The sequence below is a fragment of the Budorcas taxicolor genome, chromosome 6 (genome assembly GCF_023091745.1).
Source record: "Budorcas taxicolor isolate Tak-1 chromosome 6, Takin1.1, whole genome shotgun sequence".
NCBI classification, from domain to species: Eukaryota; Metazoa; Chordata; class Mammalia; order Artiodactyla; family Bovidae; genus Budorcas; species Budorcas taxicolor.
In genome coordinates this window covers 44,879,989-44,895,858 of record NC_068915.1, presented here as the reverse complement: position 1 = coordinate 44,895,858, position 15,870 = coordinate 44,879,989, and the positions used below count along the sequence as shown (strand labels likewise).

At 43.9% G+C, this 15,870-nt stretch overlaps 1 protein-coding gene across 2 annotated transcripts in view; it reads left to right on the top strand.

Annotated features, from left to right (window-relative positions):
• CCDC149 (coiled-coil domain containing 149) overlaps positions 1 to 15,870 on the top strand; it is a 115,738-nt gene that overhangs the window by 84,524 nt on the left and 15,344 nt on the right. For both annotated transcript variants that reach the window (XM_052642368.1, XM_052642369.1), the window contains exons 7-10: positions 248 to 320; positions 1,517 to 1,601; positions 3,837 to 3,981; positions 13,327 to 13,403. In XM_052642368.1, the coding sequence (XP_052498328.1) occupies positions 248 to 320; positions 1,517 to 1,601; positions 3,837 to 3,981; positions 13,327 to 13,403 (380 nt within the window). The remainder of the gene's footprint in view (positions 1 to 247; positions 321 to 1,516; positions 1,602 to 3,836; positions 3,982 to 13,326; positions 13,404 to 15,870) is intronic.

Here is a 15,870-nt window from a genome sequence, read left to right as displayed (position 1 = left end):
CTTAGGGGATCTCTGCAGAGGGCTGTTCTGAAGTGAGGTTTAGATGACTTGGGAATATTTGACCTTCATCGCATCCATTTAAGAAGAGGTCACCAAGATGCTCTTTACCTCTTTGGGTGGTGGGAAGGCATTATATGTAAAAGGTGGTTCTTCAGGTGTGTGGTTTTCCTTTTTTCCACCTTATGTTTGAGTGTACGATTTTTATTTTGCTCACAAACTCTTTCTAGTTGTATGTATTCTTTTCCAGATACCTTCAAGAGAGATTAAAGCAACTTCACGAAGAGGTCAACCTCTTGAAATCTAACATTGCCAAATACAAGGTAGAAAATTATGACAGTGACGGTGATGATTCACCACTGTACATCTCAACGCCATTCTATTTTAATTCTCTTTTCTGTGCCAAAGATATTCTAGTGCTTGCCTGCCCTCCAAATAGTTCAATAAGAATGCTTAAACTGGGGAACCAGTGAGAATTAAGCCCCCAAACAGCAAACACAACAACAACAGGTTTTGCAAGAGCTCCTTCTGTTACCTGGACAGGGCACACTGAGACCACCAGAATCTGGATGCGACCACTTTACAGCCTCAGTCTATATTAAATTGAATTTCCTCTCCAGCTTTTCTGTACAATGTTTTGATATCAGATGCTCTTTGTCTCCTAATCATCCATAAGAAAATGATTTCTGAGCGATGAAGAAACAAAGATTGGGGAATCACAATCTACACGATAATGTTCACGTCATACTGAAAGGACAGGATGTTTAAATTCTCCCCACTGTTATTTAGTCTAATTCCAGCGCCATTAGTTAGATAATATCTGTTTCTGCAGATGTTAGTTGTAAGTGTTATAATTAGCAAAATCTCCTGGGTTTCTCTGCTTTGAAAGTAAATTGACTTCTCTTCCTGAGGGTGAAGTTTTACAGCCGCCTAGATGCTGGGGAGAGCCGGCTCATTTTCCTGACTTTCGACGTTTGCTTTTTTCTCAGAAGTCTCTATGCTGTCCTTCCTTTTCCATTCTGTGGGGGCCAGGCTTGAGTTTATATCCATCTATATATACACATAGCTCTTAACATTGTATAATTAATACATAATTTAAAAAACGTGTGTATGCATTCACTTCACAACATTTATTCAGTTCTTCCACGAAAGTTAAACCCAGCCTCTATCTCATGTCTGTTTGGAAGGGGTTTCCATAACTAGTGACTTCACACATTAGACTAAGTTCTTGTTTCAGATTTGATTTAATTTAACGCATATGCATTGAGTATCTTCTATATATAGGAGGATGTAATTGCTGTAATTATGCTGGGCACCAACTGAAAAAAAAACTCTTTACCGGGTCCGTAAAAATCAGAGCTCTTTGGCAAGGACTCTGAATTTTGAAAGTCAGGCCAGCATTTAGAGTTTGCAAAGAGTTCTTGTGTGCTGGAGGGGAGGATGTATCTACCAGCATTAGGTATTTTTCCTGTATTGGCTTTTCTGACAGAGGTTTTTGTTTTCTCCCAATGCTGCTTAGAATGCTCTTGAGAGACGGAAAAACTCAAAAGGCCAGAACAAATCCAGCAGCAGTGCTCTGACTGGAGTCCTGTCTGCAAAGCAAGGTAGGGGTCATTTTCTGGGAGGAACCATGTATGATCACAGAATGCTGGTGCTGTGGGTCCGCATCTCAGTTTGTGAATTAGGAACCAAAGTGATCCTTAGAGCGTGCATACGTGCGTACTAAGTCACTTCAGTCGTGTCCGACTCAGTGTGACCCCATGGACTATAGCCCACCAGGCTCTTTCTGTCCCTGTTGATTCTCCAGGTAAGAATACTGGCGTGGGTTGCCATGCCCCCCTTCAGGGGATCCCCCCGACCCGTAGCTCAAACCTGTGTCTCTTACATCTCCTGTATTGGCAGGTGGATTCTTTATCACCAGCACCACTTGGGAAGCCCAGTCCTTAGAGTGGTCACCCCCAAACCTCCCTCTGCATCATCATTGCATGGAGGGCTTATTAAAACACAGATTACAGGGCCTCGCCTGAGAGTTTCCAATTTAGTGGGCCTAGGGTAAGCCCAGAAGGTGTGCATTTCTCAAAAGTTCCCAGCTGATGCAATGCTGGTTTGGGTACCCTGCTTGGAGAGCTGCTGCATTAAAGGTTTCTCCAATAACGAACCCCATTGGCATCTATTCATCTAACTGTACTCTCCTTTCTGGATTGTTTTCCCCTCTGTAATCACCAGGTCAGCATCCCCAAGTGTCTGTTCCATCCTCATTGAATTTCTCCTTTCTGTGGCCTCTGAGATCAGACTAGAAAAGTCTCCTGGCTACTGAAATCATTTTATCATGGCACGCATGCCTTTTTTCAAAGAAGTTTTTATTGATTGCAATCTTGTTCCTCCTTCTTGTCGATTCTGATGAAAAATAATGATCTTCCATGAACAGTCAGGGGAATAAATAGCAGAGCGCTTGCTTCTGACACTTAATATTTGGGGATTCAGTTTTAAATGTGAGCCTCAAGTGGACCGTGCTGGGCTGGCCTGTTCTGGGCTGTTGGCAATGCAGACCAGCAAGGATCACGTGGTAGTCCTCATAAGAGCTATGGTGAATTAAAAAAAAAAAAAAAAATGTGCTGAATCCAGCCTGCCTAAGCAACTCCTTTTCTTCCCCCTCAACTAGAAAAGGACACCCTAGAATTATTTTTTAAAAAGAAAACTAGAGTACTCTATAGAAATGTGGAGTAGCCCATCTAAGTACAGCTGTGTATACCCTTGATAGCCAAACATCTCTGAATGTTGAGACCCAGTCCTGTCACTGTTGTGGGGAATGCCAGCCAAGCTCAAGCACACCGGCAGAGCAGTCAGCCAGCCAAACCTTTCTAGAGAACCATTTGGCGGTCTGTTACAAAAAGCCTTAAACCAATCCCCTTTGAGCTAATAAGAAATGGTTACAGACATATGCAAGCACTTAGCTTCAAAAAAGTTCTTCTTCATTAATTATAAGAAAAAAAACATTGAAAACAACATAAATGTCCAGCATAGTTAAATAAATTTCCAATCCCTAATAGCTCAGTTGGTAAAGAATCTGCCTGCAATGCAGGAGACCCCAGTTCAATTCCCAGGGGAAGATCTGCTGGAGAAGGCATAGGCTACCCACTCCAGTATTCTTGGGCTTCCTGGTGGCTCAGCTGGTAAAGAATACGCCTGCAATCCGAGAGACCTGGCTGGGTTTGATCCCTGGGTTGGGAAAATCCCCTGGAGAAGGGAAAGGCTACCTACTCCAGTATTCTTGCCTGGAGAATTCCATGGACAGAGGAGCCTGGCAGGCTACAGTCCATGGGGTCACAGAGTTGAACACATCTAAGCACGCATATGCACACAGCCCGGTTCTCAGCGTAATGCTGCCTATAACAGGCAGATGCTCAAGAAAGAGTGAAGAAGGGTGGCTGAATGAATAGACCTCAGAGAAGGTAACCTTCAGCTAATGGCTTTAATCCATCAGCACCTTGCTTTTTTGTCCATGAAATGGGAATAAATAACATTTTCCAGGTTCTTTTAAGTCTCAAATGAATTAGTATGAGCATTTTGAAAAATACTAGACAAATGCAAAAGATTATTACCTTTAAAAAAAAAGTTGCAAAAGTCCACAAGGACTCCTCCTTTCTGTTTAATTCTCACACTGACTTTTATTTCATTTTACTTTTGACACTTGAAGTGGATTCTTCAATTACAACACAGTAGCACATACAAGTCAGGAACTGATCCCAGCTTCGTTGTCCAGGAAGAAGTAACACTGGTTTGCATTTGATCATTCCAGAAGGATTTAAGACTGAGTTGTAATTTTATATCCCTCCTAGTTCAGGAGCTGTTATCTGAGGATCACGGGTGCAGTCTCCCAGCTACGCCACAGTCCATTTCTGATTTGAAATCTCTGGCAACAGCCCTGTTGGAGACGATCCACGAGAAAAACATGGTCATCCAGCACCAGAGGCAGACCAACAAGTAGGTGGCCAGACCCTGGGGTGCAGGGTGGGCGGGAGATCGGTGGGACGATGGCTGCCCCCTGGGGTGCAGGGTAGGCGGGAGATCAGTGGGACGATGGCTGCCCCCTGGGGTGCAGGGTGGGCGGGAGATCGGTGGGACGATGGCTGTCAGCAGGCAACCAGGTGGCAACCGGGTGGGCTGCAAGCCTTAATGGAAGGAGAGGAGAACCGTCGAATCTAGAGGGGAGCTTACCTGGATCAACAAGGAGAGAATACCGGCTATTCCTCACTGAATGCTTAGTCTGAGCCACTCACCAAGCCATGCATGTTGCCCTGCTGATTTTGATGGTATCCATGCCTGGGGAACTTAACTCAAGTCTCCTGTAGGGCACTCACCTCCTCATGCTGTTTTAACCTCATGGCACGGCGTTCTGGAGCTCTTAGAGTAGAAACACCGAAGCATCAACTTACAAGCCTATGGGGCCTGGAACGGAGTCTCATGCCATTTTTCCAGACCAGCAAAAACAAAAAGATGGTGAAAAGGAAAAATAGCTAAAAGAGCGTGTCTTTTTCTGTTACTATAAACATGTTAACTACATTGGACAAGATCAAGCAAGTTAAAGTGGCATGTAGAGATGACAGAAGCAAAATTGGAAGTGTTCAGAGAATGGTGAATAAACCATAAATCAATGCAACAAATGTTGCAAATAGAGCTAGCTTTGAGGACCAGCGACTCGTGCAGTCACACACAGCCCAGTGTTCAGAAGGTCCCTGCACTTGGTCTGATGATCATTTTTTAACAAGAGTGCCCCGAAGTTTCATTTTGCACTGGGCCCTGCCAACTATGTTATGACCTACACGTGGAAGCAAAATACAAGTGTGCCATGTAGGAGCAGCTTCCCAAAGACTGGGCTTCCAGCAAGAACAGGGAGCAGTCAGGGAACTGGGGGCCTGGTGAAGTGGGGGTTTGCAAGGGGAGAGGCAACCATGAAATGATGGAGAGTATTGTAAAAACAAAATAGCAAAAAGAGAGGCTGGGCGTGAAGGGAAGATAGCGCAGGAGATTAAGATATATATAAAAGAAGACGGAGAGCAGTGGAGGGAGTCTGGGCAATCTCAGAGGGATGACAAGGGTGATTTATTGACAGAAGTTTTTAAAAATTCTTTTAAAAGAAATATTAACCAAGGACTGAAACAGCCAGATGCTAAAATGGAGATGTTCCTCAGGGGAGGACGAAGAAATGGGGATCTCCTCAAATAGGTACAAGGTCTGTTTTATTTCCGCAGCTGGTAGTGGTCCCAGGAGCCTTCTCTGTCCTCGCCAGCTCCCTATAAGGCATCCACAGGGGCTCTTTCAAACCTCCTCGGGTCTTCTCAACCCTCATTTGTTCTCAGCAGGTAACCTCAGCTTCTCTTTTACTGAGAAAACGAAGCCTGCCTATCAAGAGCCCGGAGGCTCACTGCTCCCCAGTGTCTTCCACCCTCTCCCTCTGGTCTCTGGGAAACACACTGACCCACTGGCCTATTGGTCCTTCCCCTGCTCCCTCCTCTGGGGCCTGGCTCTCCTGTGAGCTCCTCTTTCAACCTTGTCAATTTCTGCCCCTCCTGCTGCTTCTGCATTTTCACCCAGAAACCTTTCAGATCTTCTTAAACATCTGCCCCTAAAGGGTTCCCATGAATTCCATTCACCTCCAATCTTTGTGAACAAGAGGCCACCTTTACTTCTTCATCAACCACCTCCAAAATGTGTGTGCTGCGGGTGAGGGGCACCTATGGTAGAATTACTTGAAGGGGGTGATCGTTTAGAAATGCAGATTTGGGGGGATTCTGGAAGGAATGTCGGGATTCTGAATTTTAGCAGGTGTCCAGTGATGCCTGGAAAATCCCATGGATGGAGGAGCCTGGTGGGCTGCAGCCCATGGGGTGGCTAAGAGTCAGACATGACTGAGCGACTTCACTTTCGCTTTTCACTTTCATGCTTTGGAGAAGGAAATGGCAACCCACTCCAGTGCCCTTGCCTGGAGAATCCCAGGGACGGGGGAGCCTGGTGGGCTGCCGTCTATGGGGTCGCACAGAGTCGGGCACGACTGAAGCGACTTAGCAGCAGCAGCAGCAGTGATGCCAGGGACAGGCTTGAATACCTCCCAAGCCCTCTTCTGAATTTTCCATAGCAATCTTCCTGTGAGGGTCACCAGTACCCCCAGACTTCACTTTCTGGGTCTGCTTCTGTAATTTCTCTGTCCTTCTGCTCTCTCTGCTGCCTCGTTCCCTCTCCCTTCTCCTCTTCCTCCTTCCACCCCAGGCTTCTTCCTCCTCTTCCTCTCTTCTCTGATCTTCCATCTTCTTACCCCCACTCAGGGGACCTGTCTTTGCTTCCTGTTCTTTAGACTCTTCCTAGAACTCTTGTCACCTTGCGGTCCAGAGCAATACCCACATTTCCAGCTGCTCAGTTGACAGTTTCTCCTGAATTTCAGCTCCTCAAATTCAATGAGTCTAGAGTCTGGAGCACCCATTCCTTAGTATGTTTTAATATACTTTAAAATGCTTGTGCCCTTTGACCCAAAGGGTCAGTTTCTAGAAATTTATCTGAAAGAAACAAATCAGAACAATACTCTTGAGATTTATCCATGAGGTGGTTCACTGTAGATTCATTTATAATAGTGAAAATGAGTGGAAGCAACCAGAATATTTTAAATTGGAGAATGGTAGCATGTGTACGTGCTAAGTTGCTTCAGTCATGTCCAGCTCTTTGTGACCCTGTGGACCTTAGCCCGCCAGGCTCCTCTGTCCATGGAATTTTACAGGCCCAAGGATACTGGAACGGACTGCCATGCCCTCCTCCAGGGGATCTTCCAGACCCAAGGATCGAAGCTACATTTCCTGTGGCTCATGCATTGCAGGTGAATTCTTTACTGCTGGGCCACCTGGGAGGCCCTGGAGAGTGGTTATGATTATAGTAAATCCATAAGGCAGAATATTACGCAGCCCCTTAAAGTGTGACCTGAAGAATATTTAACATGTTCTGCCCACCATCCTAATGCCTAGGTCTGACGAACTCCCACATCACTCGGGTTGCAGCTGTCCTAAGGCCAGAATGTTGGTCCATTTTGGTCACTGTTCTCTCCAGTGTGTTGGACAGTGCTAGGCCCACAATGGGTGCTTATAATTATTTGATAATGAGTGGATGATTGACTGGTCTAACCCTTTATTCCTCTTCCCTTAATACTCATGTGCAAATGGGCATTAAGTTTTATGATTTTCATGCATGCATTCATTTACTCAATGTATATTTCTTGAATGCTTGCCAGGGCCCTTCTGTGTTCATCTCCTACCTGCTCCCTCTGCTTGCTCCCCACCAGACCATTCATTATCTTGTCCTTAGGAAGAGCCTCCCATGAATCCTCTATCCTCAGACCCCTGCCCGCCTCCTCTGCTGTTTACCTGGGCACACTACCTGCCGACCTCACAATGCAAGCCTCCACCAAAAAGCCCAGCTGAGTCCCACCACCTCCTAAACTCAATGTTCCCAAGCTGCTGGCTGACACTCCCATCTCTTGTGGTGGACTGATCTCCTAATACATGCCCACCATACCCCACTGCAACCACACACATCTCCAGGTTTCATGGACCCTTGCTTTCTATTGAGAAAGATAGACGTTTTCATTTTGCAGGCTTTGTTTCTTTAACGCACCTTTTTGTTTTTAACTGTTATTTAATCATTTTGAACCATTTGATTCACATTTTAAAAGGTTAAACAACAATATATCTCCAAACCAATGTCTCTCAGCCACCCAATCCACCTTCCTAGAAGAAACCACCATTCCTCATTTTTTAAGTATCCTCTCCAAGGATACATATATAAGCAAATGTATAATGCATTTATATAGACATACATAAATACTCACATATATTATATACATATAGATTTTCTTTTTTCTTTCTCTCTTTTTATCTTTTCACAAATGGTAGCTGCTGCTGCTGCTGCTAAGTCACTTCAGTCGTGTCCGACTCTGTGCAACCCCATAGACGGCAGCCCACCAGGCTCCTCTGTCCCTGGGATTCTCCAGGCAAGAATCCTGGAGCGGGTTGTTAGCATTCATCAAAAAAAGTTTTTTTCACTGTCTTCCACCTTGCTTTTTTCTCATTACAATATATCTTGAAGATTGCCTCATATCAGTACATAAAGTACCTAATGTGCCATTTTTAATACTTTGAGGGTCTTAAGTTTCATACTTTCAATAAATGTTTTATTTTGGGGTATGCGAAAAAACAAATTATATAACAGATGGAGGGGGGGCTAAGAATAAAATGTGAATTTGGTCTGCTTGCTGTTACCCTCCTTGATTTAGCCTTTTGTAACTAAAATTTTAAAATAGCTTTGTTGAGGTGGAGCATTAGCAGTAGGAATGAATGCAGGTGTCTGTTCTGTAAGAGCGTGCGCCCCCTACTGGTTCTTCCGCTGCCTGGCACTTACCCCATCTACCCCTTGCCCATCCCCCTTCCTCCTCTCCCTTAAGGCTGCTGCTGCTGCTAAGTCACTTCAGTCGTGTCCGACTCTGGGCGACCCCATAGACGGCAGCCCACCAGGTTCCCCCGTCCCTGGGATTCTCCAGGCAAGAACACTGGAGTGGGTTGCCATTTCCTCTCCAATGCAGGAAAGTGAAAAGTGAAAGTGAAGTCGCTCAGTCATGCCCGACTCCTCGGGACCCCATGGACTGCAGCCCACCAGGCTCCTCCATCCATGGGATTTTCCAGGCAAGGGTTCTGGAGTGGGATGCCATTGCCTTCTCCACCCTTAACACTAAGAAGGCCCAATGGGAGCCATCTTGGCAAACTGATGAATAAACCTAGGACTTTATAATTTGAGAGAATATTCAATTAATAAGCATTTTGCTTGAGGTACTTGTTGCGAGTTTGCAGCTGTCCAGCTATTATTAAAGAAGAGATGGGGTTCGTGTGTCTTATAAACAGGTTAATGATGAAGAGGCAAATATTAAGAGCATGTCTCATGGAACACCACCCTCAGTTCTCCAGCCTTTTCCAACGAGCCCTCCCTCTGCCTGTGGTGGGGTGATGGCAACAGTGGTTTATACATGAGGACATCCTGGCCTTTCACCACCCTCTGTGCTTTGCCTAAAACTCTTCACTGCTCTCTCCCTTACCTGGACAATGGGAAGTAGCCTGGAAGTTCAAGATCTTGGAAGCAACAGGAGCTGTCCTGTATCAGAGCAAAGATTCAAAAGAAGATCTCCTGGGGTGAAGGTGGGGGGCGAGGTTATCTGCAGTTTGTGTGGGGCCACGGCCAGTTCTTCCTCTTTTAAGGATCAGGCTTCCCCGGAGACCCTCACTCAGGATTCCTGCTTCCCATGTTGTCCAGAGAGAAAGGACAGGGCACAGTGGTGGCTAGTTCCTGAGTCAGTTCTGTCTTTTGCAGATCCCCTGTGGGCTTCCCTGGAGGCTCAGGGGTGGTAAAGAATCTGCCTGCAATGCAGGAGACCTGGGTTCAATCCCTGGGTCAGGAAGATCTCCTGGAGAAGGGAATGGCTCCCCACTCCAGTGTTCTTGCCTGAAGAATTCCATGGACAGAGGAGCCCGGCAGACTACAGTCCATGGGGTCACAAAGAGTTGGACACGACTGAGCGACTAACACATACATGGTGTTTTACTATAAGAAACTACTACTGAAAATCCTATCCAGAAGCCTAGTGTCTTGAAGTTTTTTCTAGACTATCAGGTAGACATATGCTAAAATTTTCCCTGTTCTAAAACAAGCCACAGCTAAATTAAAACTTCATTTTAAACACCACCCCCCCCTACCGCCCCGCCCCACCCTGCATCTTACAAAGAAAAAAATCCTCTCTCAAGCCTGTTTATGCCTCAAGCTACTACCCTGACTGTCTCCTTGGATTCCCTGCTAAACTGCTTGAAGAGTCGTCTATATTCACCGCTTCAGCTTTCTCATAGGCTGCTTTTCCAACCCTGTCACTTGGGTTCCGGATTTCACCCCTTCATCTGTCTTGTAACAGCTCTCTCAAGGGTCGGGCACATCTTCTCAGTGGCCTTTTTCATCCTGTGTGACCACCTTCTAGAATAAGATGATACCAACTATGCCACCCGACCTGGAACCCTCTCTCCCTTCCCCATGTGGCCCTGGTGCTCCTGTTCCCTTTCCGCCTGTGTTCCTCTGGTCCCTTCTTGCTGTATGCAGGTGGCACTGTGGCCCCCAGTTCTTCTGACTTCTCTCTTTCCACCTGCCCCCAGCATACACTCTCATCCCCGTCCTCCTGGATCTTCCTGTCTCCCAGAGACGTCCATCTGTCTCCTCAGGTATCCCAAGGTCACCTCCTCCTCTGCCTCCTTATTATGACTCTTCCTTTGGCTTCCTGCATCCCCACTGTCTCTTGTGGGATATCGCTTCTTATCTTTATTCCCTGCGGCCTCAATAATTGTTGGATTGGTTAAACTTCACTGAACAGGGCCTGTTTTTACTTCAACTGTCTCCATCTGTGTGTCCTGCCAGCTATGAAGACTCTGATAAGCCTCCTCTCTCCCTGGGCTGTGTTACATCACATTCAGTGGACCACCTGCTGTATCTGTTCAGTGTGAAGCCAACTAGAAGACCGTGTGTCGTTTGAAGCATCTTGGGTTATATTTTGCAGGTCCAGCTGAGGCTGCATCCATATTTCAGTTATGCATAGTTTTAAAGAGAACTTGCTTTAGGCATGTGAATGCTGGTTTTCTAGTGTCATGAGGGTATTATTGGTTAAGAACATGCACTTGGGAGGCAAAGGTTAATCTACCTAAGGCATAGGTTAAAAATCCATACTCATCACCAGCTGAATCCATCATGTGGTTTTGGTTACACTGACTAATTTCTATGCCTCTGTTTTCTAATGGGAGTAGAGGGTGCTGGGTGAGCACCCTCTATACTAGGGGTTGGGAAAAGACATAGATTTGAGATGGGCTGTGTGTCCTTAGACAAACTGCTTGACCTCTCTGTTTGTTAGGGCCCACACGTATAAAAGGAGGATAAAAATACAGTCTCCACGGTAGAGTTTTGTCAGGTCAGAGAAGAAAGTGTACTTTTGGTAGATGTTTGGCATGCACTCTGACTCAGACCTGGGATTCAGGAAAGATTAATTGCTATTTGTGTTAACCACAGAATAGTTGTTACTGTTATTGATGATGTTATTGTTGCCATTACTACTACCACAACTTCTACTGGGTCCATTTTACCACCTCCAGCCCTGCATCAGATGCCTGTGTCAGACTAAAGAAAAAAGCAGTGAGCACCAACAAACTAAGGCAAGGTCCCTGAGAGTAGATTGTTCCAGACACCAGCAAATTCACAGCAGCACATTTTTGGGAGATGTGGCTGCATTATCCAAGAACATCAGAAAAAATACAACCAAATGTCTCTTCACCACGCCTTTGCGTGTTGCCCTGACAGCATCTTTCATTGTACACAGAAGAGTTAAGCCTTATCTTTTGTTTCCAAGAAGCAGCCACGTACAGATGATCTGATCATTCTAAGAAGCAGGCATCAGCTTGAACACCAATGTGATTGCATCTCAAACCCATCAGCTGGTGAAAAGGGAGCTCGGATCAGAAGGTCTGAGCAAAATATTGAAAGCGAGATTACGAAGAAAGGTGTTTATTGAGGGGTCAGAGACATGAAAGCCGAATAGACCCAACAAATGGAGTGGAAATTGAAAGTAATTGATAAAGACTATGCAGAATTTAAGACTTAAGGAAAAGAAGAAAAGAAAAAAGCTCTAAGTACCTAGATGAACAAAACCAGATAGAGTCGTGTCAAAGAGTTTTCTGTGAACTCAAAGGAAATATTAATTAAGAGTCTGCAAGTCAATTCAGGTAAAATAAGGATGCATTAGAAGCAATATACATATATGCTGATATATACATATTCAGATCTTGGTATGTATGTGGGTTTGTGCATCTATGTCTGGAATATAAAGAAGTATAGAAGAACAATTCTGGCATTCTGGTTTCTCCTGCTGAAAGAATTTGAAACATTGCTATTAAGGTGATTTCCACATCATTTTAGCACAGCAGTGCCAAGAAAATCCCCCAAAGATAAAGACTGGTTTTTCAATTTCCAGGCCAATGAAAAGTGATTGAAGTTTCAGATGACTATCACATCATTTCCCAACTATATTTAATTTTGTGTAGAGTGAAGGAGGGGAAATATGTGGCCACATTTAGATCTCTTCATGCATAGAGACAAAGTTTGGCTTCCAAGTAAACAGAGTAATCTGTTAAAATACACATTCAAGATCTTATGCATCATAGTGAATCAGAATAGTCATCTTGGAAAGTAGTGTAATTATTTTTAGTGATTCTATAATTTCTGAAAGTTTTTCAAATGCCAATTTTTAAATTCCAGAGATCATTACAAGCTATGAAAAATGCATTTATTTAATGAAATATATTTATTGAGCACCTACTATCTACCAGGCATTATGCTAGATATCAAGGATATGGCCATTCGTAAGTCGTAGGTTAGGTCTAAGAAGGTGGATATTATTTTATTGACTCGAAATAACATCACCAAGCATTTCTTTCATCTTATTTGTTAGACTTGGTTGCTTCTAAAACTCAGATCCACCCTCAAAGAATCAAGTTGTGATACTTGTGAGTATTCAAAATCAAGTGTCATCTTTAGCCATGCTGCTGCTGCTGCTGCTAAGTCACTTCAGTCATGTCTGACTCTGTGCGACCCCAGAGACGGCAACCCACCAGGCTCCCCTGTCCCTGGGATTCTCCAGGCAAGAACACTGGAGTGGGTTGCCATTTCCTTCTCCAATGCATGAAAGTGAAAAGTGAAAGTGAAGTCACTCAGTCGTGTCCGACTCCTAGCGACCCCATGGACAGCAGCCTACCAGGCTCCTCCATCCATGGGATTTTCCAGGCAAGAGTACTGGAGTGGGGTGCCATTGCCTTCTCCTCTTTAGCCATGAGGAATTCCCAAATAGAAATGATGTAAGATGCCTGGGTAATGGTAGAATCATTGTTTGTCTTCCCAGCTACCTTTGTGGGAGAAGATTCACTTGAATGGCAACACTTTAGTAAGGTTTAAATCATTTTAAATCATTCACTTTATATTTTCATATGTACTTTCAGTAGAGTCTCTGTGTTTAGCATGTGGGTACATGCTCACACACACACACACACACACACACACACACACACACACACTGTTTTTAGCATGTGTCTTAAGTCTCAAAACATTTTCTCTCTGCTAGGGCATCACCAGCCTTCCCAGATAGCCTGCTCACAGCCCTAAGAGCTGATGAGACAGATGCTCATTGATCTGTCTTTTGCCATTTTTTCTCCCCTTTTCCAGAATCCTAGGGAATCGGGTGGCTGAACTGGAGAAAAAATTAAGAACTCTGGAAGTTTCTGGTTTGTGGAGTCTCCCAGGTAAGCAGAACTTTATAAAAATTTCTTTTTTTGAAAAGTTGCAGAGCAGACTTTACCTTTTTAACGTTCTTTTATTTGAAGATTATTGCTGAGACGTCTACAAGTGTTTGAAACTTAAAAGCCATGATTTTGGAGGAAATCAGAAAAAAACTAATAAATATACAAAGTGAACTATGAAGTTTGCTAATCTAAATTCTGAAATTGTCATTGTATATGTCTGTATGTATGTTATTTTTAACTTTTGTGAGTATGGTAAATTGCTTCATTTTTTCTCTGTAGGTGTCTTATAGAGATGTGTTCAGTTTAATCATCACCCCTAAAAAGGAATATAAGAACTCACAAAAGTTTATTCTATTTACTCATGCATTCTATAAATGAATGTACAAACTTACAAAGATGTGTTCAATTTAATCATCAGTCTTAAAATTGAATATAAGAGCAAACAATTGTTCTAACCCAAATGTGCTTTACAACCTTCTTCCCTCTTCCCTCATTCCATTTGCTACATAGGTTGAAAATAAAAATTTCTACTGTAGATTTTTTTCCCCACAGTGGTGCAGGGTGTGAAGAAACTGATGTTTCACATTAATTAGCTATATTTATCCCATGTGTCTTGGTAAAATACCCCCCTTCATGAGACCCCCGTCAGCTTTTTCTTTCTCTTTACATTCTCCAGAAACTTGTATTTATCATTTTCTACCACCTCCTCTTTCCCTGGAAGCAACTTTGTACATATATTTTTAGTTACTTAACCTTTCTGCACAAACCCTTCTCTACCCTTGAATCATATCCGTTGCTTCCTCGTAATGTATGAGAAATGAACATTGCCACAGGGACATGGACAAAACCACATGTTTTCTTAATGTAAATCTGAATAGCTGCCTCAGGTTGCCTGGAAGTGTATTTCATAAATTGCAATTTTTAGTAGAGATTCCTTGAACTTGATGTCAGAAGACCTAACAGACCTAATTAGTGCCAAGTGCCATCCTGGGGACTTGAATGATCCATTTTGCACAAGAATCTTTTGATGCAGTTAAAACCTTATCTCCTTTGAAGGCCTTTCTTTTATTGCATTGAATTTCAACACAGTCAGGCAAATTTATCATTTATTTGTGCAGTCGGATTGCTATTTCTGTGCATGTTCTAGCGTTTGGATTTTTTTTCTTTCCAAATGACTTAGTGAGATTTCACAATGTTTTATTTCTACAACTTATGTAAAAAGATGGAAGTCAAATAAATGAAAGAATGCTGAGAATTTCCTATCTGTGCTGTTGTTTGGTCTAGGTTAGAATGGCTATTATGCAATAACAATTGTTTCTTTCCTTTTTTTTTTTTTTCTTTCCTGCTGCCTGAAGGCCTGAGCTACAATGTTTCCATAGGATTTGGGAGTATGTTCTTCTTGAAATATCTGTGTTTGTGGCTAATAGCAGTGCATTAATATCATCCCTGCATGTAAATAAATAGAAATGCATTCTCTTTGTATCCTTGCACTTTTCTGATTAGAATAGTCAATTGAAATAGAGAATTCAATTAGCACAAAGCAAATATTAAATGGTAGCATTTGCTTGGAGGGCAGCGACTGAATGAATTTTATGCCCCAGCCTGTTTGTTCTAATCTCTGGCCTCCACATGGGTACAAAGTGGGAGGACAGAAAAAAAGAATGGCAATTCCCCCAATCTGACACAGTTTATGTGACTGTGATAGCACTGCCCTGACGCAGTAATAAAGGATGTTACAATGAGGCATCACCTCACTATCATTTTCAAACCAAGGTGGGAGGAGAGGGGCCTCTTTCTCTGCAAATCAGACCAGTCCCTTCTATCTGCTCATCTTTGTATGGTCTCCATTTAAGCTCTAATAGCCGAGCAAGAGGAAGTATGTCATCTTCTTTTCTTCTCCTCTTCCTCTTCTTCCTCTTACTTCCTCCACTTTCCTTTTCTCTACTTCTTCCGCTTTTCTCTTCTTCCTCTTCCTCTTTCGCTCAGTAACGGAATATTTACCATTTCAGTCAAGTAGAGGGGATTGAGACCCACTGGTTTCAGAGAATTGCTAGCTCGCAGTTATTTACCAGTCTTGAAAGGATCTGTGTCTCCTCTGAGAGATCCATAACACGTTGATACTTTCTGAGTATCAACTTTGTGAATTCAGCCCTGTACCAGACGTTTTAGACATGCCCCTTGCCCCCTCCAAGAATCAGCAGTCCCACTGCTGGCTGCTGCTGCTAAGTCGCTTCAGTCATGTCCAACTCTGTGCAACCCCATAGACGGCAGCCCACCAGGCTCCCCCGTCCCTGGGATTCTCCAGGCAAGAACACTGGAGTGGGTTGCCATTTCCTTCTCCAATGTATGCATGCAGGCTAAATCACTTCAGTCGTGTCCAACTCTGTGCGACCCCATGGACAGCAGCCCACCAGGCTCTGCTGTCCACAGGATTCTCTAGGCAAGAGTACGGGAGTGGGTAGGAAAG